The following is a 27735-nucleotide window of genomic DNA, read 5'->3' on the forward strand; positions in this document are numbered from 1 at the left end:
GCTGTCAGCCAGTCAGAGCTAGGTTTGAATTTCTGCTCTACTATCTGCTGGCTGTGTGACAGGGGCCATCCATGTTACCTCCTGAATATATGCTCATATGAAAAATAAAAATTAAGATATAAAACCCAGGCTCTCAGGGTAGCGAGGAGGAGGAACCAGACAGCAAGGCACAGGCAAATGCACAGGGGTTTGAAAAGTCCCCAACATATTGGGGGTAGGTATGTACCTCTCCACCTGCCTCTTCTAGTAAATCACCAGCCCCTCCACTGCTCAAACAGCATCCTGCAGCAATATAGTAAGAAGGAAAACTAGTTCATAAGGAATTTTAGCCTCTGTAGGCTATGCCATCAAGCATTTCTGTGTGTGTGTGTGTGTGTGTTGGTGCTGGGCCTTGGCACTGTCCCTGAGCTTTTATGCTCAAGGCTAGCTCTCTGCCACTTGAGTCACAGCTCTACTTCTAAGTTTTTATTGGTTAGTTAGTTAGAGATAGGAGTCTCACAGACTTTGCTGCTTGGGTTGGTTTCAGGCAGCAGATCTTAGATCCTCAGATCTCAGCCTCCTGAGTAGTTAGGAGGCATGGGCCGCTGGCACCTGACCCAGCATTTCTTGATTGAGTCCAATACTCAAGGACCTGTGTCCAGCCTGCTCTGTGTGTGTGTGTGTGTGTGTGTGTGTGTGTGTACACACATATTTTAGGAGGGAGGATGGAAAGGGCTCTAATGTTATTTCTCTTGTCAATATTTCTTCTCCAGCCAGCTGCTGTAGTGCTTGCCTATACTTTCAAGTGCTCAGGAGACTAAGGCTGAAGGATTACAAATTTGAGGGTAGCCTGGACTACAGAGACCTTGTCTCAGAAAAAAAAATTGTTTCCTTCTCCAAAGACGAATCAGTGTTCATGGGATAGGGGCTAAGATTTAAATGGCCAAGAATTAGGAAATGTCTGAAAGATCTCAAGAAAGCTAGGATGAGGTTGAATTCTTGCTTCCTACACATTCTCCACAAGGCTAGGAGTACTAGACTCCGCAATGGATACATTTCTTTTTGGACATGTCACCCCTTCCCTCACATTATTCCCATGAATGTATTACTTTTAACCATCTGTTTTCACTGTAAGACTATAAGCTTCTAAATGTACAGTCTGTGTCTATCTTGCTGCTCAGTATTAAGACAGTACTAGACCACTCAGGCCACACCTTCAACATCCTATTGAGTACAGTGTAATATTCTGGTACCCAGCATTGCACTTGACATCAGAGGTGTTCAATGAATAAGTGAGTGAATGAATGCATGAGAATAAGCACTTTAGGGTTTAGCTCTGCTGCATCTCCAGTACCCCTAATAGTGGATGGCCCAATCATCACAACAATCCAAGTTGAATGGACGTGGTTGCTTTTTAAAAGAACGATGAAGTCGTCTTAACAAGTGGTCTATATTTGTGTAAATTGCCCTCAGAAATAGAATATATAAATATATCATCCTAATTAGCTTGGATTGAATAGAAATCTAAAGATGGGCAATTAAGAACTTCAGGAAAAATCAAAGATAGATGCTAAGCCAGGGAGCAATTTAAAGTATTGCACTGAAGATGCCCTCATTAGAGTCCCAGCAAGATGGAAGGGAAAGATAGCAAGGAGAAAAGGCAATCTGAACAGTTCAGGGGTCTCTTGTGGCTGGGATTATGACCTCAACCGGCCATAATTTCCCTTGTAAAACCATCCTGTTTAAAGTCTTCTGCTCTCCACATTATCTGTCATTACTATACCCCAGGGAGTGAGACAGGTCAGGGCCTGTGTTCATTTCACAGAGAAGGAAACTGAGGCTGGAGACTGTGAGGTCACAAAGGTTATTGGAAGCAGAGTGAGCTCCACACCACGCTGGCTGACTCTGGTCCGAAACCTGCCTGTTACATACCCATGAGAGCTTGGGGCCAACCCTATACCTTTGCTAAGTCCTCCCATGATGCTCAGCTTCTGCTTCTTCTGCATCTGGCCTCTGCATCTGGGGGCTGAGATGGCTGTCAGAAAGAACAGCTCCTGGTAGCACTGTTGCTAGGGCTAATTCTAGAATCAGACAGACATAGGTGCGAGGATAAATCCACCCACTGTGATCTTATGTATGTTTACTTCATCCCTCAAAATAATGATAAACTGCACCTTATATGGTTGTGGCAAAGATTAATTCATTAAGTAATGCCCTTAGCACTGCAGTGTTTTAAGCATCAAGGTATAGTGAGTAAAGGTGACTGTGAGATGCTGACACAGGCCGCTGCCTCTCTGAGCTCTCCTAGTTAAGATGCGTCCTGCTCAGCGCCTCCCTCCTTCCCCTGCTTTTCGAGCAAAGGCAGTGCCTCTGAAGGAAGAGGTTAAGGCAGCAAGTGTGGTTTGCCTGTGGTGTGCATGCCTCGTCCCATAAAACCCTGTAACGAGAAGCCATGGCTGGCTTTGCTGTCCCCAGGCATTTGTCCTTTCCCAGAGGCTGAGTCAGTGCCAAGCTGAAGCCGGCTGCTCCAGGGAGTCACTCTCTGGATTGAGTAACACAAATGCAGTGTGCAGGCCTTGCCCCTACGGATCCCTAGACTCTCCCCAGACTCTCCCTGAGGGTCCTGGCCAGGAAGGAGTTGTGGGAGGGTTGAGGAGGATGAAGCCCAGACTCCAGCTTCCTGCTTGGAAGACTCAGGAGGAAAGGGGTCTCCTGGACAGAACACAAGGTTTGAGATGTTCAGGAATGGTAGTTAGGCATGGAGAAATCCATGAACAGGTACTAACCCCAGGCACTGGATGAGGGGGGGTGGGTTGGGAAGGAAACTCTTCTGGGTCTGGGAGGACTGACAGCAGCTCACTCTTCAGAAGCTGCTCAAAGAGACAGTTGAGGGCCAATTAAGTCATTCACCTCATCTTGTTCACATCCTCCCTGGAGCTGAAGGAGAGTCCCAGCCTGCAGGGAGAGTGGCTCTTTGATCCCTCCCCCCCACCCCCACCCCAAACCCCAATCCAACTGGCCTCAGTCAAACATCCTTCCTAGGAAAGGTTTCAAGTTGTCTCCAGAGCAAAGGCTGGGACCAAACTCCCCCCTCCATGGGCTGGAGCCAAGCTAGTTAAATCCTGTCATTTAAGTGTGGCTGTTGGAGGACTGACCAGTACTTTTACAACATCCCTTCCCTGCTGGCATACCCAAGGACTCTCAGCCTGCAGCTGTTGGGCAACTCTGGGGCTGGGAAGGAAAAGGGGGGGAGGAAGAGGGAAGCAACTCCAACCCAGCCCCATCCTAGCAGGCAGCAGCTGCACAGGTGTAAGGTGACCGGCACCCCACCGCAGCTAGGCCAGGTGGGCCCCGCCCTCACACACCTGCCCAGAAAACTGTTTCCTGTGGAGCAGGGTGGGGGTGAGCCCCACAGTTGTGTGCCTCAAGATGGAGCAGCAGACACACCGGTAAAAGCTGGCTCCCCTGGGGCAGGGTGGGGTGGGGTGGAAGAAGGGAGCAGGGAGAATAATAACATGAATAAAACCATGGGGGAGGGGCTAGAAAAGCCTGCAGCTTAGAAAGACTGGCTCCCATGAAGAGCAAGGGAGTGAATCCCCCGAGGATTTTCACAACTTTTCGGGATAGAGAAGGCCACGAATGGGAACTGAACCAGTGTGAATCCTGGCTGGGTGGTAATTACACAATTTTCTCTGGGCACACTCCATGTGGGTCTTAAGTAGTCAATGGGGTTTGGAGGTTATGAATTACCCATTTCCTTTACCTTCTTGAACGGTTGCACAATTCAGTCCAAGATCTAACCTAAGAATCCCTAAGGGGTCCCCAATGGTTTTTATGATACCCCCTCCCCCCACACACACCGGTCATCTACCACCTTCCAGGAGGGCAGCACAGCAGGAGTCTGCTTCCTCAGGAGTCCTGCTGGGGAGGGGACAGCAGATTCCTCTTCCCAGACCTGGCCCAGTTCTTTGCTCCTACTCTCTAGGCTTTGTGTGCAGAGTTGCAACAGAGACCCGGGAGAGCACTTGGGGTTCCCTCCAACGAGAGGGGGAGGGGAGCACGTCAGGAGTCTGGGACACCAGGGCCGAAAGAGGCTGTGTGAGGTTTAAGGTGGGCCTCGTCTCCGCCCCTCCACACACACAGGTGGGCCTGGTCTCTCTCTCTCTCTCTCTCTCTCTCTCTCTCTCTCTCTCTCTCTCTCTCTCTCTCTCTCTCTCTCTCACACACACACACACACACACACACACACACACGCGGGGTCTCACACACACAGGTGGGCCTGGTCTCACACACACACACAGGTGGGCCTCGTCTCCACACACACACACTCCAGGTCACATACACACACACCCATTGCACACACACACACACACACACACTGGGTCTTCCATTGCACCTTGACCTCCAGTTTCCAGCCAACCAGGTCTCCTAAGAGGAGGGCAGAGGGGACCGGTTGCGCTGAGAGCCCAAGGCCAGAACCTCTCAGAAACCCCAGGAAGCCCCCGCAGGGCCGCCCTGGAAGTTGTGCTTTCCCCAAGTGGCTCCGGGAGCACCCCCGGGCCGCCCGGGCCGCTCACTGCCCCTTTCTGGCCGCCCAGCTCGGGCGGGATTCCACCAGCCCAGGATGACACATCCGGTGACTGCGGCTGGCCCCCAGATCCGTCCTGCACCTCCCCGGCCCTCCTCTCACCCAGGGCTCCCACACGCCGGAGGAGCCTCGGCTGGGTGGGCAGGGGGCTGCAGACCCCTCTCCAAACCCTGGTCGCCCCCCCCCCCCGACCCCAGCCCCCGGTGGCAATCGCGAAGTTCCATCAAGTTGGGCCTCGGTCTCGGCTGGTCCAGGGCTGGGGAGCGGGAGCCAAAGCCCCTCTCCCCGCCCCCCTGCCCCACCGCCCCCGACCCGGGCGCCCCCCGCCAGGCAAACGCCGGGCGCCCGCGGGCCGGCGCTCCTCCCGCTCCCCCTCCCGCCCGCGCTCCCGCGCTCCCCCCCGCGCCCCCCTCCCGCGCTCCCCCCCGCACGCCCTCCGCGGACCCGCAGCCCCGCCCCCCCCAGCCGCGGAGGACCCGGGGTCGGGGGGGGCGCAGGGCTCGGGGTCGGGGGGGGGGGCGCGATCGCGACCCCGGCTCTGCGCGCTGCGGCGGCCCCGCGCGGGGCGCAGCTTACCTGCGGGGGAAATTCGCGGTCCTCCCCGCCCTGGGCGGGGGCAGATGGAGCATCTTCCCGGGCGCAGGCGGCCGTCCGCCGAGTGGCCCGCCCGACGCCCCGCAGGTCCGCCGAGGTGCCGGCCGCGGGCCACGCGGAGGCCGGGCCCAGCCGCGGCCCCCGCCCCCTTTTCTCCCCGCAGCCGGGCTCGTACTTACGGCTCGGGCTGCGCTTAAAGCGACAGCGCCCCATTTCCCCGTCGCTGACTTCTGTCCCCGGGCCCGGCGGTGCAAGCTGCGAGCGGGCTCTTTAACGCCCAGAGCAGGTAGACAAAGAGCCGCGGCCGCCGCAGCCACCCCGGGTCCCGGTGGCCTCGGAACCCCCGGGAGCCCCCCGTGCCCGCCGGGGGCTGGGGCCCGCGACCTCCACCCGAGCCGCCTCCCGGTTAACCCGCGGCGCGCCGGCTGAGCCCCGCCAGCCCCCCGGCTCCCGCCGCGCAGTGGGAAGGGGGCGTGAATCGCGGGCACGATCCCGGGCTCGGCTGAGGCGAGCCCAGGGGTAAGGGGGGGGGGGGTGGCCGGGACCTGGGGAGCGCCCAGCCTCCTCCAGGCCCCCTTCCAGGCTCCTACACATCAGTCAGAACCGGAGCACTGAACCAGTACATCCGTACCACAAGATCTATCTCGAGGTGAGGGGGTGAAGGTCAGAGGTTGGCTCAGCTCAGCGCTGTGCTGGGGGTGAGGAGGAGGCTGGGATCGCTCCCGAGTCTCACCTGCAGCCTTCAGCAGACCTCACAGATGAGGAGGGGAGGCACACAGCGTTGCCTGACTGCCTCCAGGAGCCCTGTTATGCAGACGAGGAAGTTGAGGATCCCAAGACATGCACGTTTTTATCACAGGATGTCAAAAAGTCCTGGGACCCACTAGCAAGGCCTTCCCATTGGGCTCCTCATCCCTTAGGGTCCTAAGGAGAGGTACACCAGAGCTGGGCAGCTTTCCTTCGGTGTATCTGTGCTCTCAGAAGGGCTATGTGCCTAAGGTTTCTCTCCCAAGGTGAACTGAGCAAGCTGGGAAGGCTGGGTGTTAGAAATGGGTAGATTTAAACTTCAGTTTCTTCCTCCTCTTCTTCTTCTTGAGGGGGTGATGAGCACTGAAGGTTGAGAGTGGGCTGGAACCCAAGGCCTGGTACATGCCGGGCAAGCACACTACAATTGAGCTACATCCCAGTTCTAAGCTGCAGTTTCCTTAAACAACAAAAACAATAGCCACATTTTCTTCTTAAAGCCTCCAAGGACTGAAATAAGATGAGCCACAGAGCAGTAACTGTCTCTGGTGTTTGGGCAACTTGGTGCCATAAGTGTTCTTTAGGATTAATGTGGCATCTGCTTTTGTTCCCTGGGCCTCAGTTTACACAAACATTAAAGGAGAGCAATCCATTGGTGTGGATGGGTTTTGACTGCTAAGGACAGCCTTTGGCCTAATTGCCTATGGCCTCAATCCTGAGCTGCTCAGCAGCACTGACCTGGAGCCATAGCTCTAGCAGGGGATGCAGAAGAAGCACATGTTTGTCCCATCAACTGTACCAAATGAGGGTGCAGACCTGATACAGACGCAGGTCAGATGTTCTGCACCCTTAGTAGAGGTGAACCATAGAGATTCAAGAGTAGAAACCTCAGCAGAGGGACCTCATTCTCCAGCGCCCCTCCTCCCTCCACCAACAGTCTGGGTTGGGGTAGGGCAGCTATCCACAGGTGCATATTGTACCCAAGTTTTACAAATATGAATTGGGATCAAAAGAGAGTAAAAGGCTGCAGTAGGCTAGGTGCCTGTGGCTCACATCTGTAACCACAGATACTCAGGAGGCAGAGATCTGAGGATCTCAGTTCAAAGCCAGCCCAGGCAGGAAAATCCAAGTGCCAGCTTCTAGAGCAAAAAAGCAAAGGGACAATACTGAGACCCTGAGTTCAACCCCCACTACCAGCACATACACACCCTGTCAGACAGGCAGCCCCTTGTGTGGAGTACGAAGATTTTGATTCCATTTGTCCTGTTCTGAGTGGTTTAATGTGGTACAATGTAGGAAAGATGCATCAGCTTCCAAGCCAACCAGCACTGAGGGAATCAGAGCAAGACAAGTGGTACTTTTTTCTCCCATCTTAATATGGGATAGTGTCTGTGCACCAAGCTCCTATCCTGGCTCTCTTGTTCTGGTATGGTCCTAGGCTATAGTCTCAGAACTACCCTAAACGAAGCGTGAGTACCATGGGTTCTCTGGGGAGTCTGTCCCTGGAGCTGGCCTGGGTCATCTGGGGAATAGCTTACAGGGATGTGTGTATAAGGGATTCTCATTAGCCTCAGCCAGCGTGAATCTCATGTAAAATGACTATGTCAGCCAAGGGAATGTCATCAGCAGGGGATATTCTACAGATCCAGCTGTAGGTTTTCCATAAGGTTTCCTCCTTTGTGGTTTTCTGGGCAGAGCTGGAAGGAGGGAGATCAGAGAGCTGGAGGCTAAGGAGTTTACTTGGAAAGGCAGGGGTCTCAGTAAGGGAACAGAGCTGTCCTTGAACAATCCTTCACAGCTCCCCAGTAGCCCACACAGCCCTAGCTCTCTCCCTCATACCTGGCAGCCTATCAGTCCTCCAGTCCGCCCCCCCTTTTTCTCCCCCCTCTGCTTCAGCCCACACAGGGACTGGGAGACCAAGCCACAAAACAAACAAGTCTCTCAGCCAGTGGCTCTGCTCCAGGGAGTGGCCCTCAGCTTTACCAGTCCCTGCTAAGAGGATTCAGGCCTGGAAGACCTCTACACCCCTTGGGATGGATTCTGAACTACCAGAATCCAGGAGGATCAAAGGCTCTATGGGCCCCTCTTGCCTCCAGGATGGGAGAGATGAGTCTTCTGGTGTGCTCATCTTCCTACTTGGCAGAGGCTGGAATGGGCTTTTACAGGAGAAGGGGCAGGGTCCCAGAGGCTTTGCTACTTTAATAAATAGCATGCAAATTAGCACCTGCTATTTTCAGCTCCCAGGTCAAGGCACTTTGGGTAATTGGACAGCAGCACTAAAGAGGAATGCTGTCTGGGGGCTTTTGTAAAGTTAGGCAAACACAACCTCCCCTTGTCAACAGGCCTACTCCTGCCCTTGAAGAGGGCCTGACCTTGCCCATCACTGGAGTGTGGCAGCGGGAGGTGACATGGCGGCCTTGACTCCAGTAGATGTGCAGGGGTGACTCTGAGCTCTTCTTTCTGGGCTAGAGGGAGTAGGAGACACCCATGGTGGAGGGGCGAAGACACCTGCTTTCAGGGAGCTGGGAGTCAGGCACTCTTCCAGAAAGAAAAGCCAGCCAAAGAGGGCGAGAGGAAAAAAGGCCTATCTATCTCAGATAGGCCTCCTCTGTGCTCCTTTGGAACTTCCCTTCAAAGGGCTCTTGGGAGCCCTGAGCTCATTTGTCTCTCCTGCCAATACCATCAGAGTGACTCTTTACAAAAGGGAAACTGAGGCATGGAAAGGTCAGGAAATGTCCAAAGCAGAGGGCAGATCCTAATTAAGATGCAAAAGGTCCCTCAGCAGAAGCCTGGGAGGGAGTAATTTCCCTTTCACTCCTAAACTTGTAGGATCTTCGGCATTCTTGTGGGCTCAGGTCCAAGGTCTTCCTGGCCAAAGTCCCATTTTCAACAGAGACATCTAAAAATAAAGGTTGCGGGATGCTTCCTGACCATGATCTCAAAGGCCAGTGGGGCTGGTGGTTAGAATGGAGCAAGAAAAAGAAGACAAGACGGGTAGTTCTGTGTGCTCTAGACTTAGTGCCATCTGCCCAGAGAATTCAGGGTTCGAGTGTCACCCATCTAGGGTCTGACAGTACACCAGGTTTTCAGTCCCAGAAGTAAGTGAGTAGACTAGGTCCCAGAAAAGGCACCCACCACTCTGTCTCTTGACTTGCCTTTATTTTCAGGCTGGCTAACTTCTCAAATGGATGAGCCCCAAACTCTCCACACATCTTGGTGGGCTGAGCTGATAACATCTTGGCAGAGGCAAGTGATCAGAGTGGTAAGAAAAAGAATCAAACTAGATAAGGCAAGGAAAGGGGAGAGAAAGGCTTGAGGAGTCGCCTGACCTCCTTCCTATACCAGCTTTCAAAAACCTGCTCTGACCTCCCAGTTCCCCACTGAATCCTGAAGGGATTTTGAGGGAATCATCTCTTATGATCTTGATAAAAAATATGTAGAAGAGGGGCTGGGAAGGTGGCTCAGTGGTAGAGTGCTTGCCTTGCATGCATGAGGCCCTGGGTTCGATTCCTCAGCACCACATAAGCAAAAAGAAAAAAGCCGGAAGTGGCGCTGTGGCTCAAGTGGTAGGGTGCTAGCCTTGAGCTGAAGAGCTGAGGGACAGTGCTCAGGCCCAGAGTTCAGGCCCCTGCCAGTGGATTTCTTGATCACATGGGTTATCTGGCTGTGATGAGGAGGAGAGACCACAGGAGCTCCATGGGAGCCAGGAAACTTGGAGAGGAGGCCTCCACAGTAGTCTAGGTAAGAATAGACAGTGGTTCACACCAAGCTTAGAAGTGGAGCTGGAGAGAAGAGGAGCTGGGAGGGTCTTCCAGAGCTATTGGCATGAGCTTCCTTTCACAACTATTGACCCAGCAAGCCTGATCCCTCTATCTGCCCAGGAACCTCTAGCCCTTCCTGGAAAAGACGCAAGAGAGTCTGGACCAGAGCAGGTTCACATGGTAAGAGAATCCAAAACAGTCAAGAGCAGAATCAGACTTCAGAAATCACCTAATTCAACCCCTCCATTCACTGATAAGAAGATGAGGCCTAGAATGGGCAAGAGATGTACTCAAGACCCTTCTACCTGCCCCAAGTTTCCTGTTCCTGGGCCAAGGTTCTTCCCACAAGCAGTAGTATGGCTTCTTAACAACTCCTTCCCTGGGGTTCAGACTAAAATGGTTTGGATCGATGGCCAGTGGGACAGCTTGAATTGGGGTATCCGGAGTCAACAGATGTGCAAGTAGACCATTCCAAAGCCGGCCCTGATCCCAGCTGAGATTTCTCTGGGGTGACAAATTAGCCAGCTGGAGGAAGGGGCCCTGCTCCCGGCTGTGTTACTACTCAACAAATATTTATATAACCTTTGAGGAGCCCTGGCTTTCCCACCACCCCTGCAGTTAGGTCCTATATAGTGAGCTCCCATCCTAGGAAGCTTAACTTATCCCTGAGAGCCAGGGGCAGAGGATGCTGGGAGAGGGAGAAGAAAAGATGCCAGTATCTCTGAGCCTTCCAGAGGGGTTCATCAACTACCAGTGTGTGCATGTGTGCATATTTGTGTTCATTCTGCATGTATCCTCTTTCCTCCCCACCTCTACTTCTAAGCCTTGTGGGAACCACCATCTGTTCTTACCTAGACTCCTTTCCATGCTTCCTGGCTTCCCCGGAGCTCCTGTGGTCTCTCTCCTCATCCCAGCCAGACTGCCCCTATGGAAGCGTGGCAGGTTCTATTACCCCTCTCCCAGAAGTCCTCTGATGGCTTCGTGTTTCACTTAGAAGAAAAGCCACAGTCCCCACCATGACAGTCCTGGCCTCCTGGCTACCTCTGACCTCCTTTTGGAACCCTTTGATGACTTGTTGTAGCTGTATTGACGACCTCCTTGTAGTTCTCTGGATATATGCTCGTTTTTGCCTCTGGCCTTTGCACATGCTCTGCTGTGTACCAGACAGCTCCATCTTCAAAGAAATCCTTCCTGACCAACCTATCTCAAATAGCTCCCAGCCATCGTTCTTTGCCCCTTACCAGGCTTGGTTTTTCATTATGACACAGCATTAACTAAACTACAATATTTTTATATCATTGTTTGTTTGCTTATTTTTCATTTACTGCTTATACTGAATGTAACGACAGTGCATGTTTTTTTTTTTTTCTCCTGATGAATGTGCAGTACCTGGCATATATGGTACACTAAGTGTAAGAACAAGTGTCACAAGGTAGATGTTAGAGACTTTCAGACAATGAAACTGAAGCACAGAAAAGCTAGGTAACACCCAAGGTATATAGACAGTGAGTGGCAAATGAAAAGTTAAATCCAGGTCAGCCAGGCCCTATTGAGTATGTACTTTATACTCTGCCATTCTACCTCCCAAGAACATGAAGCTGAGCAGGGTGACCAGTGGAGACATGGAGACTAGTAACTGCTGCCTCCTGGGCTTCACTGGGAGCCCTCTGCTAGGACCTTGAATGGGAGCTCTCTGCCCAGACCAAATCCAGGAAATGGGGGGGATGACTGGGGAAGTTCACTCGAGCTCAGCCCTGGAGCAGTTGGCTGTCCTCTGGAACCCTGCTTCCCAAGCTTGTTGTGGCTTGGAAAAGGGCAGTGTCAGCCAGATTAGCTGTGTTCCTCACCTTCGAGTAACACTGGCAGAATGTCAGCAGTCCTGGGACTCCTGCTGCTACAAGTCTCACCACTCAGGTCTGCCCACATGGCCACATGTGTAGATAGTGTCACTCCTTGTCATCAAGACTCAGTGGCTGGGACAGAAGCCAGAGTGGAAGGAGAGGAAGAAGCCGGAGAGGTAGACAAGAACAAGAAGGTCTAGGGAAGGGTCGCAAAGAGGACAAGCAGTTGGGAAGAGAGGGTGAAGACTTTTGTGACTTGTCTGTCTCCAGGCTGACAAAACTTCCCAAGAGGGAAGGGACAGAGCACAAGATTTGAGTAGAAACTGGCCAAGGGAGGTGCAGGGTGAGCTGGGGAGACTCCCTGATCCTTCTCTGAGTCAGGACCCAGGCTGAGCACACTCCTTCCTGGAAGTCCTTCCAACTCTCTGGCAGTGTTCCTGTCTGGTTGCTGTACACCCTCTACACATCAAGGGCACACACTCTCATCTGATCTTGTACACACACACACACACACACACATACACACACAGCCTTTTTGTATCCAGCCACCTTAAGCATGTGCTTGGATGGGTCTCTGTGTCTGCTCTCATCCCATGCCTCAGTCTTGGCTCTCCCAAGACCCCAAGCACAAGCCCCCAAGTCAGCCTCTGTGACCCTGTCCTGTGAATGCAGTGATTGTGATTCTGTCTTTGAGGTAGATAAGCCATATGCTTTGGGTCTCTCTGGGTCTGATGCCTGCCTACCTGCCTGCCTTCAAATCCAAACTTTTGCAGCTGCCTGCATTGTAATCCCCATAGACAGGCAAGAACAATTCTGTCTGCAGCCTCTTTGGGGCAGCCTCCTACAAGCTCAGTAGCTAAGTTCCCTGCTTAGCCCACTGGCCTTTCTTAAGTGTTAGTGAATGGTCTTTTGCTGCCTGTCGAGAGACATCTGATCACATAGAGGCCAGAGCTGGTCCCTTAGGAACATCCTGGGCCAGCCCAGCCCTTGAGCTGCAATCAAACAAGGACTTGTATTCATAGAGGCTTATGTCTTTCGTTCTGCTGTTGGCCCAGGGCTCCTAACTGTGGCCAGTCTGTGGCTCCCCAAGGCAAGAAAGATGGGAAGGTCACTTAGGGGCATTCCAACAGAGGGTCTCAAACAGGGATTCCATGGCTAAACAGCATGGCCCAAAAAGCTAAGCAGAGAGGAGAAAACAGGTCATCTGTCCTCCCCAAGCTCCTGATCCAGTGGAAGGTGTGTGATCTCTGCTCAACATGCTGCCAGGCTTGGGGGATATGGGTACACATAGCAAGGCAGCAGTATGCCAGAACGAGCCCAGGCACGAGAATCAGAGGTTTAGGATTCTGTTCTGATGTAGCCCCTCTCAAGTTCAGTAATTCTACAACCCAGCTGAGCTGAATTCCAATTTCCTTGCTTGTACATCGAGGGGTGGGGTGGGGGGGTTGGATGGGGATAGGAGAGAATATCTAATTCATGTTGTTGTTAAGATTAAATGAGATAATGTCATGTTGCTTTTTTGTAAACCATATGTGCTTTAGAATTGTTACAGAATCATAAAATCACCAGTTACTGCAGTACAAATTATGCCCCACAAGTTCCAGGACAACCCAGAGACAGACAGCAGTCATATCCAATGGGATGGATTAGGGAAGGCTCCTTGGATCCCTGGAGGGAGGGGCTTTGGCAAAGCTGAGTGGGCAACCAGGCTCTACCGCCTAGGCAGGAAAATTCTAATTCCACAGATGGCCTTTGTAACTATAGATTTCTAGAAGCCAACGAAGAGAAGGCAGGGGATTATTTGCTGAGCATCTACTGTATGCCAAGTGTTTTACACACAGTATATTCTGTTACCTAAGAGCAACCATCCTAGTCTCATACTTTGCTTCCCATTTAGCATACATAGCCTTCCTGAGGCCTTGGAGAGGATTTCTAAGCCAACCTATGCCACTTCGATACTGTGCTCTTCTGGTAACACCAACCTGCATGGAATTTCCAGGTACTGCCTAAGCCTAGTTGGCTTATCACACAACCTAGAGGTTGTAAAGCAGAGGAGGCCAACAATTGAAGAGGTCAAACAGACAGGTAGGACTGGTGAGGAAAAGCCAAGCCCATCTCCACAGCCTCCTCAATCCCTATCCACCCTGGTTGTCAACTGAACTGCAAGCCACCATGCTCAGTGAGAATTCTAGCATGTAGGTTACTAGGACACCCAGAGGAGGGACCATGTTGCTATGGCAACGAGAGTACCTCCATCAGCCCCTCTGGAATATCTGGCTTACTCCAGGTTTCAACTAATAGCGCGTGAGACATACATTAACTCCACAGACTGCAGAGGAGTGTATACTATTGAGTTTGAAGAATTAAGGGGTGTTCTGAGAAGTTACCCCTTCCATCCTGTCACAGCCCCAGAGATCTGACTCCCTACCTCGCTCCCCTTCGCTCCCCTTCCTCGCTCCCCACTTTTCTTCTTTATGTGGTGTTGTGATCACTCAGCCTCAATGGGCTGACCCAGCAGCTTTCAGCTAATTATGAATAGAAATTGGAAGATAAATGCTCAAGGTTTTCTGCACTGTGAGGTTTGTTCCCCCTTATCTCTCAGAAATCCCCAAGCCCCACTCAGGTGTCCATAGCAGCAACCTGCTCATGCCTTCCTCCTCCATTCCCTCCCTCCCTCCCCTCCCCTCCCCCTCACCAGCTTTCTGAGCTCCCCTTCAAGCCACAAACACTCAGACCCATGTCTTGAGGTCTGCTTCTGGGGGACCCCAGTTGCTATGGTTTCAATGTGTCCCTTAAAAATGGGGTCACTGGAAATTTATTCCCCAATATAAGAGTGTTGATTTTTTTTTTTTAATCTGAGGGTTTGAACTCAGGGCCTGGCACTTGTTCCACGAGCTTAGTTAGCTACTAGTTTTCTACTAGATTTCTACTCTCTACTAGATCTATACACCTCCAGCCTGGGATTTTGCTTGTTATTCTGCAAATGAAGTCTGCTATTTAGTCCAGATTGGTCTTGAACTCTCAGGCCTCCTGCCTTTACCTCCTGAGTGCTAGGATCACAGAACAGGCCTGGCTAAAATAAAGTTCCTTAAACTAAATAATGGCTGGATTTGGGTCTTAACATCTATTATAAAAAATGGTCTTGCTGGGTGCCGGTGGGTCATGCCTGTCATCCTAACTACTGAGGAAGCTGAGATCTGAAGATCAAAGTGAGCCCGGGCAGGAAAGTTTGTGAGACTCTCATCTCCAATAAACCACTAGAAAACCGGAAGTGGTGCTAGAGCTCAAGCAGTAGAGCACTTGCCTTGAGCTGACGAGCCGAGGGAAAGTTCCCAAGCCCAGAGTTTAAGCCCCATGACCAACCAAAAAAACAAAAACAAAAACAAAAAAAAAGGTCTTGTTTTGGAGATAAGAGTCTCAGATTTTTTTGGTCTGGACTAGCCTCAAACCATGATCCTCTAGATCTCAGCCTCCTTAAGAGCTAGGACTATAGACAGACATTGGACTTTTAAAAAGCAATTATGTTACAAAGTCTCTGCCCTCACAAATGGATTGATGGTTAGTTATCATGGGGGTGGAGAGTTTCTGAAACAAGGATGAGTTAGAGCCATTCTCTCATGCAGGCTCTCCTGCTCCTCCATTTTCCACCATGACACTGTAAAACAAGAAAGTCTCCAGCAGACTTGTCTCCTCAATTCTGGACTTCTAACTCCCAGAACTGTAAGAAATAAGCCTCTTTTCTTCATAAATCACCCGTGGACTCATACTAGCCCAGGCTACTCTCCACACCTAAGAAACATAAGTTCAAGTACGGGATAGTCAGCTCAATGAGCTGGATCAGGACAGGAAAGAAGTCATGGCCAGTCATGTGTTCCTGTGTACAAGTAGCATAGCCACTTATATAGACCCACGCTGTACTTACAACGCAGACCCCACGCCACGGACGAGCACCATTTGCTCCATGAGAACACTGCATGGTCTAGGAAAAAGCATGGTGAGGAGGAAACCATCTTGTCTGGCAAAGAAGGTGGTTTGTCATCCTCCCGTGATGACCAGACACAGTAACCCATTTAATCCTCACATTAACTTTACAAAGTAGCAGCAGTGCTTACCACACAGTTTTCAGCTGAAGACTCAGATGAGGAAGTGAAGAACTCATCCAACCTCAGGTAGCTAGGAAGAGGAAGAGCTCCAATTCCAGACCAAGAAGGCTAGCTTTACAGTAACCACACAGCTGCTCTACCAGCCTGAGGTCTGTATTCATAACCCTGTCCTCAAAAGTCTACCTAATTATTTGAATACTGCAGGGCTAAAAGAATATCAAGATAGTGGTAAAAAGCAAAACAAGGTCAGGCGCCAGTGTCTCATGCCTGTAATCTTAACTACTCAGGAGACTGAGTGAGATCTGAGGATCACAGTTCAAAGCCAGCCCGGGGAAGGAAAAATCTGTGTCTTAGCTCCAAAACAAGAGCATTCTTTATAACAGATGTTAAGACCCAAATCCAGCAGTTATTTGGTTTAAGGAACTTTATTTTCACCAGGCCTTGGGGCTCACAGCTGTGATCCTAGCACTCGGGAGGTAGAAGCAGGAGGCTTGAGAGTTCAAGGCCAACCTAGGCTAACTAGCAAGTTTGAGACCCCCTTGAACCACCTGATGAGAACCTGTGTCAAAAACAGAACAAAACAAATAACAAAACAAGAAAAAAAACCTTTATTTTGATCCTCTAGCAATCCTTCAGTAAGATAGACATTCTTAACTAAATGAATAGTTGAAAGCAGAATCATATATTGCCAATCAACAGCCCTGTGTGTGTGTGTGTGAGTGTGTGTGTGTGTGTGTGTGTGTGTGTGTGTGCACGCGCACGCGCATGCTGGTACTAAACTCAGCCTGGGTGTTGTCCCTTAGCTTTTTCACTCAAAGCTAGCACTCTACTACTTGAGCTACTTCTGGCTTTTTGTTTTGGTGGTTAATTGGAGATAAGAGTCTTCCAGACTTCCTGCCCAGGCTCGCTTCAAACTTCAGTCCTCAAATCCCAGCCTCCTGAGTAGCTAGGATTCCAGTAAAGTAAAAATTATAAATCATTTATAAATGAACAAATAGGCTTTTATAAATGAATGAATAGACTTGAGAGAGGTTGGGTGACTTGCTCAGTGCCACACAGCATCTAGAGAGATGCGAGGACTGAACTCCAGCCCCCAGTGTCAGCCCCGAGCTCCTTCCCCCGCCCCACAGAGCATCAGCAGGTCCACGGGCATCAGTCTGGAAGTCAGCACACTATTAGCTCTCATCTCCAATGCGGCAAAAATGCTTCAGCCACACATACCTTCTTTTACTGGGGACCCAGTGAACCCCCACCTCACTTTTAGAGCTGAAGTCTTTTAAGGGCAAAAAGTAAATTTCCTTCTGAACTTTGCTTCTGAGCACAGTGCTCTACCATGATTTGCAACCCTCTTTGTGTTCAGGGGCAAAAGCTAGACTTGGTCCAGCTGCCCAGTAGGTGGATCCCTAAAGACCTGCCAAGAACAAAAAGGCAAAGGCAAAGAAGTGGGTGAACAACCCTCCTCTGCCCACTTGACCTCCAAAGGTTCTCTGAATTCTTGTCACCAGGAGTGGCTGGCGGGGCATCGTGGGGTTGGGAGTTGGATACTGGGCATGCTGGAGCACGAGGATGGGGGAATCTTTCTTGGGAGGGGGCTTCGGAGACAAGAGGCTGCATCACAAGTTTGGATGTATCTCTTTAAGACTCCAGCTCACTGCCTCTGGGAGCTAAGAGCCAGCCTGGGAGAAGCCAGGGGCCTATGGTTTATTTTATTTGACATTTTTCAACGTCAGGACACTTCAGAGCCAAGGAGGAAACGAATCCCATCTGTTCCCTAGCCCCCAAGCACAGTTCAAGAGGACAGGATGGGGAGAGGAGAGAGGAGGGCCAGGAGGGAACGAGAGGCCTGGAACATCCCGCCACACACAGCGCACAGGGAACCACCTGAGACACCCAGGGCACTGCAGACCATCGCCAAGAAATCCCCGCCGTGCCCGGCCACGGTGCACACGCCCACAGAGCTCCCCGAAGATGCGGCCTGCTGGCTAAGGCGCTAAAGCCCTAGACAGAGGTCTCTGGGCAGTCATTCCGCCAGGGCTGCAGATGGCACACATTTGCACGCCGTGAACAGCGCCCCCTTGAGTCGGACGATGGCTGGCTTGGCCTCTCAGCGGCATCCCTTACTGCCACAAAGCTCCAATCCAGACTACCCCTGACAATGGGCAGAAATGCAGACACTAAGGGGTAGACCCACATCAGCCCACTGCCAGCGCCTGCGTCCACCTCTGCATGGGCTCCTGGCCTCTACTGGACACTGGATGCCAGGAATGGGGAGGACAGATGGCTGAGAGACTTATCTTCTTACTTAGATTAAATTCCAGACCTTCCTATTTTTAGAAAAAAAAATTCCTTTTCTCTTTTCAAGTGATAAAAATGTCCCAAGCTGTCATCTAGGACAATCAGCAGCCAACTCAATGTTGTCTGCACTGTCACGATTTGAATATTTTCTTGGCAAGACAGCTTCTCGTGTCAAGCGGGTGATCCCTGTAGGTGCCAGCTTTTAAGAGGATCGCTGACAACCTGAGCACTTCCAGAGGAGGTGACCAGGATAGCCGGGTCTGGAAAATCAGGGCATTTTACACATCTCTGAAATAAGCCAGGAGCTTTCTTTTTCTTTTCTTGAGAGGACAACTCCTAGAGAATATCTGAGCAATCATTAAGAACATATTGCTGTATTTAGATAACGAATTATACTTATTCTATTTTTCCCAGATGACAGTCTTTGAATTAATAGGCAAGCTCACAGCAAAGCAGGATTCAACCAGATATTCAGAAACTTGAGCTTCATTTTGTGTGGAGTGGAATTAGCTTTCTGTCACCATGCCTATGCAAGCCAAGGTTGAAAGATTAGGATAGTAAAGGAAGGATTTTATCCTAGACAGGAAGACAGACCAGTCCAAAAGCTTACTGAGAGGCAGAGATTTTGCATTATAGGTCTGAGATAAGGCCTGGAATCTTTGTTTTTGTTTTGAAAGCCCCAGAAAATTTAAAATTTATAGAAAAAAGCCAAGTCCTGATGGGTCACACCAGTAATCCTAGCTCCTCAGGAGATGAAGGGCTGAGGACCACAGTTTAAAGCCAGTTCAGGCAGTGAAGTCTGTAAGACTCTCATCTCCAACTGGCAAAAAGTTGGAGGTAAAAATGTGGCTTAAGTGGTAGAGCGCCAGTTTTGAGCGGAAAAAGCCCAGTGAGAGTATGAGGCCCTGAGTTCATGCTCTAGCACTGATCCCACCCCGAAAAAAGTAAAGTAGAACTGTGGTCTCCAGAGCCTGAGACGTGTAGGCAGGGAGGGACGAGAAAGGACGGTTATTAGATACAGGAGTGTATGGGGAGAGAAGAAATAACTTCTAATGTCCTGCAATTGACAAGAGCTAATGGTCTTTTTGTTTTGACGGTACTGGGGTTAGAACTAAGACCATGTGCTGGCAAGGCAAGCCCTGGCTCACATGAGCACCATCCCCAGCCTCTATAGCCACAAGAAGATTTTGGATGCTCCCAATAGGGAAAAAAAAAAAAGGATAATTGAGTTGGGGGATATGTGACATCTTAGTGGATCATGGCACACTGCACCTAAGAACTGAAAAACCACGGAGAATAACCTGATCATCAATGTTCCCCAAAGGCCATGGGTCAGGGGCTTGGGCCTCTGCCTGAGGAGCTACTGGGAGGGGTGGAGCCTTTAGTAGGTAAGGCCTAGAGGAGGTCATAGGCCAGTGGAGGCATGCCCTTGAAGGGGAATGTGGGACTTTGCTCTCCTCTGCTCTCTCTTTCACCTCCCAGGTGAGCATTTCCATGTGCTCTCCCTCTATTATTTACTACCTTGCCATAGGCCCATGCAACAACCAAGCATCCGCTGAAAATATCAAAACTGTGATTCAGAATAAACCTTTTCTCTTCTTTAGTTGATTGTTTAAGGTATTTTGTTATAGTGGTAGAAATGGCTAAAAATCAGGTTGACTGTTATTGTTATTATTAGTAGTAAACAGCAAGGACGCAGAGAAATCAAAACTGGAAAAGGTATAGTCTCTACGGAAAATAAAAAAGTGACTCCCTAAAAAGTTACACATGGAATGTGTAACAATTCTACTCACATGTATAGACCCAAAAGCAGCAGTTTGAACAGATAGCTGTAGTTCAATGTTCTGAGCACCATTTATTACAATAGCCAAAAGGTAGATACAAGCCATCAGTGGATGAGTAGACAACAAAATTTGATCTATATATACATTGGAATATTATTCGGCTTTAATAAAGAAAGACATTCTGACACACCCTGCAATATGGATTAACTTTGATACTATGTGGAGTAAAAGAAACCAGTCACACAGACTCAAATACAAAGGTATGGTGGTGCATGCCTATAATCCCAACTACACTCAAGGTGGAAGTTGGAGGATTATAGTCTAAAACTGGACCAGAGAATTGAGAGACTGGTCAGAAAAACAAACTAAAGCAAAAATGGCTGGGGGTGTGGCTAATAGTAGTCTGCCTAAGAAGAAGGACTCCATGAGTTCAAACCCTACTACTGCCAACAACATTTTCTAAAAGATAAATATTATATAATTCTACTTATAGGAGTTACCTAAAGTCAGCAGAGGTGGTTTCCAGGGGCTGGGGGAAGGAAAGGAAGCCATTGATTCGTGAGTATGGGGTCTTAGTTTGGGTGATGAAGCAGCTCAGGATAGATGGATAGATGGATGATGGATGGAAAGATGATGGATGGTGGGGGTGGTGCCCAACTACCTGAATGTACCAAGCATTACTATAGAATGGTTAGCCTAAAATGGTAATAGCCTAAAACCATGGTATGCTTTGTCATGTTTTTTGTTTTTTGTTTTTGTCAGTCATGGAGCTTGAACTCTGGGCCTGAGCGCTGTCCCTCAGCTCTTCAGCTCAAGGCTGGTGCTCTACCACTTGAGCCACAGCACCACTTCCGGCTTTTTCTGCTTATGTGGTGCTGAGGAATCGAACCCAAGGCCTCAGGTATGCGAGGCAAGCGCTCTACCACTGGGCCGCTGAGCCAGCCCTTGCCATGCTTTTTATTTGTTTGTTTTGTTTTTTTAACTGTATTATTTTGTCTTTTCTTTTTTGGTACTGGGGCTCGAACCCAGGACGTTGCACTTGCTAGGCAAGTGCTTTGCGAACATGCTTCTTTAAAATTCATTTTTAAATGTGTGTGGTTATTTGGGCGGCAGCATCGAAATCACTTCCTCCTAGGATATTCTAGTTTACTCATTTGCTTGAAGTGGCTGCTTCTTCATTTTGCTGAGTGGCATACAGGAAGCAGCAGCCTGGCATGGATGGAGGAGGAGGGAGAGCTGACTTGAAGCCAAACACTGGCTGTGACCCTGCCCCCCCCCTCCCCCCCTGCCAACCATGATCCCAGCAGATAACCCAGAATGCTAAGCTATTTCAGCCACTGTCATCCTTCATGGCTGACTCGTGCCAGCCAACTGTGTCACCCAAGGAGAGGCAGAAGCCCAGCCATCAGCCTCACTGCTCTGGTGGCCCGGCGCTGGGAGCCACGGGAAGGGGCACACGTGACTGGCAGCCAGCCCTAGCTGCTGGGTGGATGGGAATGTGACCACATGGGTGGGCTGAAGGCACAGAGGCTGCATCTGCAGGGAATAACCCAGCCCATATTATCAACGGGAAAAACAATTTCCTTAGAACATTTTCTAAATGAACAAAAATCTGGCTGAATACCACTCTGTGTATGTGAGAGACAGACAGACAGGACCATGAGGAAGCTGAGCCAGGACCACTCAGGTTTGCTAGAATCTAAGATGTTCTACTGTGTGTGTAGAACCTAGTACCAGAGCTTGAACTCAGGACCTTGTGCTTGCTCCGCTGGCACTCTACCCCTGGAGTCATGCCTCTAGCCCAGCTTTTTGCTGGTTAATTGGAGATAGAACCTTGCATACATTTTGCCCGTGCTGGCTTCCAACTGTGATCCTCCAGGTCTCAGCCTCCTGAGTAGCTAGGGTTACAGGTGTGAGCCACTAGTGCCCAGTGCCTGGGTTAAGATGCCCTATTACTAATTTTAAAAGTAACAACAAAAAGAAAAAAGAAACATGGAGGCATGGAAATATATAATTGAGGAACAACTGTTTACATAAAAAATTACCACACATTATAAATCCATTCTCTCCAACTATAGACTTCTAAGCCACATTGAAAGATGACAGCATTTATAGTCCTGGCAGAAAATTAATGACAGAAAAAAAACTTAAAAAGAAGGCTAAGGGGTATTGCTAATTGAAGACTGACCATAAAAATATGTATGAAATTACCTTGTAAACTAGCACTGATGCTGGATATTGTACCATCCATTTGCCTGCTGTCCCCACGCAAACTCCAGGCTTCCCTGGGCTCCCAGAGGGTATGTGTGGAGGGGAGGCAAGTTTTGGCTTATGTCAACCTTGGGAACCTGGCTTTGTTTTGTTTTGTGTGTTTGTGTGTGCTGATATTGGGGTCTGAACTCAGGGCATCTCACTCTTGCTTGGCTATTTTGCTCAAGATTAGAGCTCTACCATTTGAGCCACACCTCCATTCTGGCTTTTTGCTGGTTAACTGGAGATGAGTCTCAAGGGCTTTTCTGCTCAGGCTGGCTTTGAACCAGGATCCTCAGATCTCAGCCTCTTGAGTAGCTAGGATTACAAGTGTGAGAACTACCCATGCCCAGGAGGTTTGTTTTTATACTGATTTAGGGGCAGACATTACTTAAAGGGAGGAAGATAAAGAAAGGAAACTAAAAGTGAGTAAAGGCATATTTCTGTTTTCCTAGTGGCATTCAACATCCAATACCCATCATCTATGTCCCAGGGTCACCTTACTAGATGTCATCTATGTGTGTGTATGTTGGTACTAGAGTTTGAACTCAGGGCCAGGCTTATCTCCTTAGCTTATTCTCTCAAAGCTGGTGCTCTACCACTTGAGCCCTTCCAGCTGGTTTTGGTGGTTAATTGGAAATAAAGAACCCCATAGACCTGTCTGTCCCGACTGGCTTTGAACCACAGATCCTTGGATCTCAACCTTCAGCAGTTTGGATTATAAGAGTGTGCTGTAAGTGCCCAGCTAGATCTTTTCCTATTGCTGATTTGGCATGAGTGGTGCTCTGGTCAAACAAAGCCTTCCCGGAAAGCAAGGGCCATGTTTTCCCATGGTCTAAGATTCTAGCACCAACACTAAGTGAGCAGTGACAATGAATCAGGAATTATTCTAGGCATTTCTAACCCCTCTAGACTGTTCTAGTATTTGGTGCAATTAGCAGGAAGACAAATTAAAGCCTGGGGAGTTAACTAACTTGCTGGTTGGGGCCCTCCAAACAATCTCTGCCATGGACATTGGGGCAGTTGTGAGGAAGGAGGCGCTCAGAAGACTGACATCTAACTGGAGGCTCCCTGAGGGCAGGGGTCCTGATGGTCTGGAGCTCCCTAAGGCCAGCTCCATGGTTAATGCAGCATAAAAGGAAACTGAGCTGTCAGGCCTTGTGAGCCCCTACCCAGCTGTGAGCCCTTAGAGGACAGGGACCAGGCACCTCCTCAGAGGTGCTCCCTGGGGCAGAGGCTGAGTGGAGCAAGCCCTCCCACACCTTGCTCTCCTTCCTGCCTAGCACAGGCCCCTGACCCAGCAGCTGCTCAGGGATTGTGTGCTGGATGGCTTCTCTCTGGTCCCAGCTCTAGACTGGCGGATCTGAGCCTGAGGTTGGGCTGCCCCTGGGATTTATCAGGCAATAAACAACCCATTCATGCGTCAGTTGTTTTGCTCTGGAACAGCCTCCTCAGCTGGACAGCCCCAGCACACGGCCATATCCTGCCAAGCCTACACTCAGAGCTGGGGCTGCGGGCAGGGAGCAGATGATGGCCTAGAGCTCACTTGCAGTCTTCTCCAAGAAGCTACTTTCCATGCCTTCAAGGCCTGAGATTTTTCCTGGGGAAGTTGACCACACCCCTGAAGGGTAGAGAAGGGTACTGCTGCTTCTTGTGTGGGCCCTTTGGGTGGGTGGGTGGGGTCCAATAAACCAAGAGGAGGAATGGAGTAGGAGTTGACTAAGAGATTCCTCAGAAAAACTTCTAGAACCAATGCAGCTCAGCCAGACCTATTAAACCCCCAGCAGTTGGTGCTTCCTCTTTTTTTCTTACTTCCTAGATGGCTGTCTCAGCCCTGGTTGTCTCCAACACTGTCCACTACAGCAGGAGAGGGTCCCTGAAGGGCAAAGAGCAGGAAAGGAAGGTACAACAGATTGGGGCAGGGATTCAGACATAGCAATGTGGGAAGCAGGTATCCAGGGCAAGCACCCAAGGAGTAGAGACCAGGGGACAAGATCAGGTACCAGACCCCTGGAGACCGGAGGATACCCCCTCACTTCCTGTTTGATTTGGGCTTTCACAATGCCCTTCCTAGCAGAAAACTTTTTTTTTTGCAAGTGGGAAAACTAAGTTGGTTCCTCTCAGCACCAAGTTTGCTGAAGAGCTGGGACTAAAAAATATCACTTTCCAGGGTTCTTTAGGCCACTTTAGGGAGGGAGGAAAGGCCAGGAAGAAGGGTGGGCATACTAGAGAATGACAGCCACAGCAGCCAATGAGAGGGGGAGGCACCTTGATGGACTAATCGGCTCTTCACCCCTAGGCCCCACCCACCACATCCAAGTCTAGAGCAAAGCACATCCGACTGCAAAAGCAGTCCACAGCCCATACGCAGATCCCTTTATCATGGCGCATCAAGTCCATTTTTAAGGCATTGGGTCCCACAGCTTTGCACCATCCGCTCCAGCCTCCTGCCCCAGGTGTCTAGGGCTCCCAGTGCTTACCCAGTCGTGATGTCATCGTCCTCCGTCATGGTCTTGCCCATGAGGTCACTGTCACTCATGTAGCCAGACTTGAGGTCCACCTCATCGGAGTCCAGGGACTCGACCAGCTCCAGGCGGGAGATGTGGCTGAGCTTGCTGGGGCTGCGCATGGGCATAGTGTGCGAGTAGTGGGCACGCTCCCCATGCATGTACCAGGCGGGCGGGCCCTCGGAGCGGCAGCTCCCGCCCACCGAGGGTGCATCGCCAGCCTGCAGCCGCGGGCTGGACTGACCATAGCGCCAAGAGAGAGGAGAGGAGCGGTTGGAGAGGCTGGACACACTGCGAGGATTGGCATCATCGCTGTCATAACAGGTCATCTCCAGGGAGCTGGGCAGAAAGCGAAGGGCACTGCTTCAGTTCTGGGCACAGCCCCGCGGTACCCTGCCCTCCCACCTCCACAATGCCTCTGGCTGCATGCGCCATTGCAGGGCATCTCAGGTTGACAAGGAACAAAGATTTTGAGTGGCTAAGGAAGCAACCAGATATACTCTGCTGTGTCATCTGACCTGAATCCTGTTTTGCCTTTTCTTTTTGCTGGTCCTGGGGCTTGAATTCAGGGCCTGGGGGCTATCTTGAGTCTCTTTGTGCTCAAGGTTAGTGCTCTAGCACTTGAGCTACAGCTCCACTTCCAGTTTTCTGATGGTTAATTGCAGATAAGAGTCTGACAGACTTTTCTCCCCAGACTGGCTTTGAACCTCAATCCTCAGATCTCAGCCTTCTGGGTGGCTAGGATTACAGGTGTGAACCATTGGCTTCCTGGCTGTTGTTTTGCCATCTCTTAGTAAGTAACCTCGCTCAGCCTCAGTTTCCTCATCTGTGAGATGGAGAGAAGAGCCTCACAGTTGGAGGATTGCAGAGGTACAGATCTGATAGTGCCTGGTACCTGGGAGACCCTCACTCACTGTGCAGGGACTAATGAGACTAGGGGGCAAGGGCCAGAATCCATCAGGGTGTGGGTCTAACTACTTTTCCTTCTGTGATTGTTTATTTTGTTTTTGTTTTAAAGTCAGGGTCTCATCACATTGCTCAGGCTGGCTTTGAATTCCTGATCTTCCTTTTTTCTACCTCCCATATGCTGGGATCACAGGTTGGATCTACTATACCCTCTGATCAGTTCTTTTCAATTGGTGATCTGAGGCCTAGCTGACTGCCAGGCACCAGCTCTGCTCTAGAAAAGCCTGCAGTAGTGTACAGAACATGTAAGATGAGCTTCAGGAACCTGAGATGGGCAACAGGTACCCAGGAAGACTGGTCCCAGGCACAGGCTAGAACAGCAGGGGAAGCGGCAAAGCCTGCCCAGGGACACAAGCAACCTTCCCTAGACAGAGCAGGGGACACAAAGATACAGACAGGCACGTAGCAGGATTCCTAGGGTCCCAAACCTTAAGTCTCTGCTAGGCTAGGCTAGAGAAAACATGCTCAGGTTAGTGCCAGAGGGCCTGAGGGGGGGAAGTTGAAGGGGGCTGGGGGACAAGGTGTCTGTCTGCCTAGAGGAACTAGGGCTGAGATCTGGTTGGAGAGGCAACCTGGGCTGACACCGATAATTCTACTCAGCCCAGGTAACCTTAGGAGGGTCTCATCCCTGGGCCTAACTAAGGCCAGACAGGGTTGAATAAATAAAATGGGGGGGGGGGTATAGGCCACACAAGGTGGGGCAGAGATGACTGTGGCTAGACCTTGAAGCACGAACACCTGCCTCTCGGCCTTGCGTAGCCACTCTCAGGGTTGGGCTGGGAGGCAGACAGATTCTTCTATGCTACTTCTATAAAATTGCTCAAAGAAATAAAAGAAAATTTTCTATTGGGAAAATGAGTTTTATTTTCTCTGCTGCAAACTCTAGGGAGCCAGTAGCCCGGAAATCTAGCATGATGGAGTATGATGGGTCCCTCCAGCCATCGGGTGCGCAAGCTGAGGGCACCCTGGCTGGACAGGGCAGAGTGACTGCTGTGTCTGACCTGTCCACACCCTGCTTCTCCTCCCACCTCCCCCCCCCCCCCCCAGGCCCAGGCCTGTAGTCACATGCTGTCCTGTTTCTGCTTGCAGTACTGTGAATCGAGACACCATCTCAAGGAAATGGAGATGAGTTCCAGAGTTCCCTGGAGGCAGAGACCATGGTCATGGTGTGACTCACTCGGCCTCACCACCAGTGTGTTTCAGTGCCTCACGGGGGTCTGGGGGAAGGGAGAGGGGGGTAGCTGGGGGACCAAAAAATAGGGACAAGGGGCAGACCAAGGACGTGCTGAACAAAAGAACAGAGATGTTCTCACCACAAGATACAGTACAGGGCCTGGGGCAGAAAGCACTTAATAAATACAAGCTGACCATGACCAAGAGAGGGGAGGGAGGGGACAAAGGAGAGAGGAAGGGGGAAGATATAGGGAGAGAAAACAGGAGGGGGGAGGAGGAGGGGACGGAGGAGGGAGGAGGTTGAAGGGAAGGCTGAGGAAGAGGGAAAGGGAGAAGGAGAGGGGGAAGAGGGGAAGGAAGGGGGAAAGAGGAACTCTGGGAGGAGCAGGTTTGGGTAGTTGCCTATGCTATGGTAAATGAGGGTAGCACTGACGTCTGGATTCTCTGTTCTATTCCTGGCGTGTCCCACTTAGCTCTCAGCACTGACAATACATCCTTCCCTGTTTGGAAGCTTTACTTAATATCCCCAACACCTCTCTAGACCCGAGTCTGCAGGGGTGGATTCTTGCTCAGATCCTCCATTCCTTACTTCCAGCCCCATACGGAGCCCCAGGCCTGGCAATCTGGGGAGGGCCAGCATTTCACTTCCTCTCCAGACTCTCTCCTGGCTGGTGGTAGGGGTGTGTGTGTGTTGGGGCGGGGGGCGGGGGAGTGAGCCTGTAGAAACAGAGCAAGAGCCGAGGAGTAAAGTCTCCTAAGAAGGAGGTGAATGGCAGGGGAAGACACAATGGCTGGAAACCCCCACTGGCCAGAAAGCCCCTGGGGTCATCCTGTCTACCCCAGGTGAGGGACGGCTGATGGATGGAAAGCACTTTAGAGAATCAAAGAGCCATGAAAGTCAGGGCATTCATGTTTGGGCGACCCAAATGTGGACAGGGGATAATATAAACCAAAGGCCAGGAGAGGAAGTGGCTGGAAGTCCACAGTAAACAGAAAGCCCAGCCTCTGGGCTCCAGCCTTCTCCCATAAAGGGAGACAGAAGCCAGAAGTCCCTAGGCTCCCCTCACCCCCACAGGGCGGTCAGCATGAAGCTGACCAGAGGCTTTAGACATCCCCTCCCCAGCCAAGCGAAAGCTGTCTCGCTGGGGGC

The 27735-nt window shown here is 50.7% G+C and overlaps 2 protein-coding genes across 2 annotated transcripts in view; both read right to left on the reverse strand.

Annotated features, from left to right (window-relative positions):
- Positions 1-5374, reverse strand: part of Nav1 (neuron navigator 1) — a 71948-nt gene extending 66574 nt beyond the window's left edge. The window contains exons 1-2 of the mRNA XM_042701141.1: positions 5144-5374; positions 4400-4407 (exon numbers count right to left, since the gene is read on the reverse strand). Coding sequence (XP_042557075.1) covers positions 4400-4407; positions 5144-5374 — 239 coding nt within the window. The remainder of the gene's footprint in view (positions 1-4399; positions 4408-5143) is intronic.
- Positions 5375-5431: 57 nt separating this feature from the next.
- The window catches only part of LOC122126717 (neuron navigator 1-like), a 101344-nt gene continuing 79040 nt past the window's right edge, over positions 5432-27735 (reverse strand). Inside the window, exons 5-6 of the mRNA XM_042701179.1 lie at positions 24420-24785; positions 5432-5663 (exon numbers count right to left, since the gene is read on the reverse strand). Of these exons, the coding sequence (XP_042557113.1) occupies positions 5432-5663; positions 24420-24785 (598 nt within the window). The remainder of the gene's footprint in view (positions 5664-24419; positions 24786-27735) is intronic.

The sequence above is a fragment of the Dipodomys spectabilis genome, unplaced genomic scaffold (genome assembly GCF_019054845.1).
Source record: "Dipodomys spectabilis isolate Male_0828 unplaced genomic scaffold, ASM1905484v1 ptg000288l, whole genome shotgun sequence".
Lineage (NCBI taxonomy): Eukaryota > Metazoa > Chordata > Mammalia > Rodentia > Heteromyidae > Dipodomys > Dipodomys spectabilis.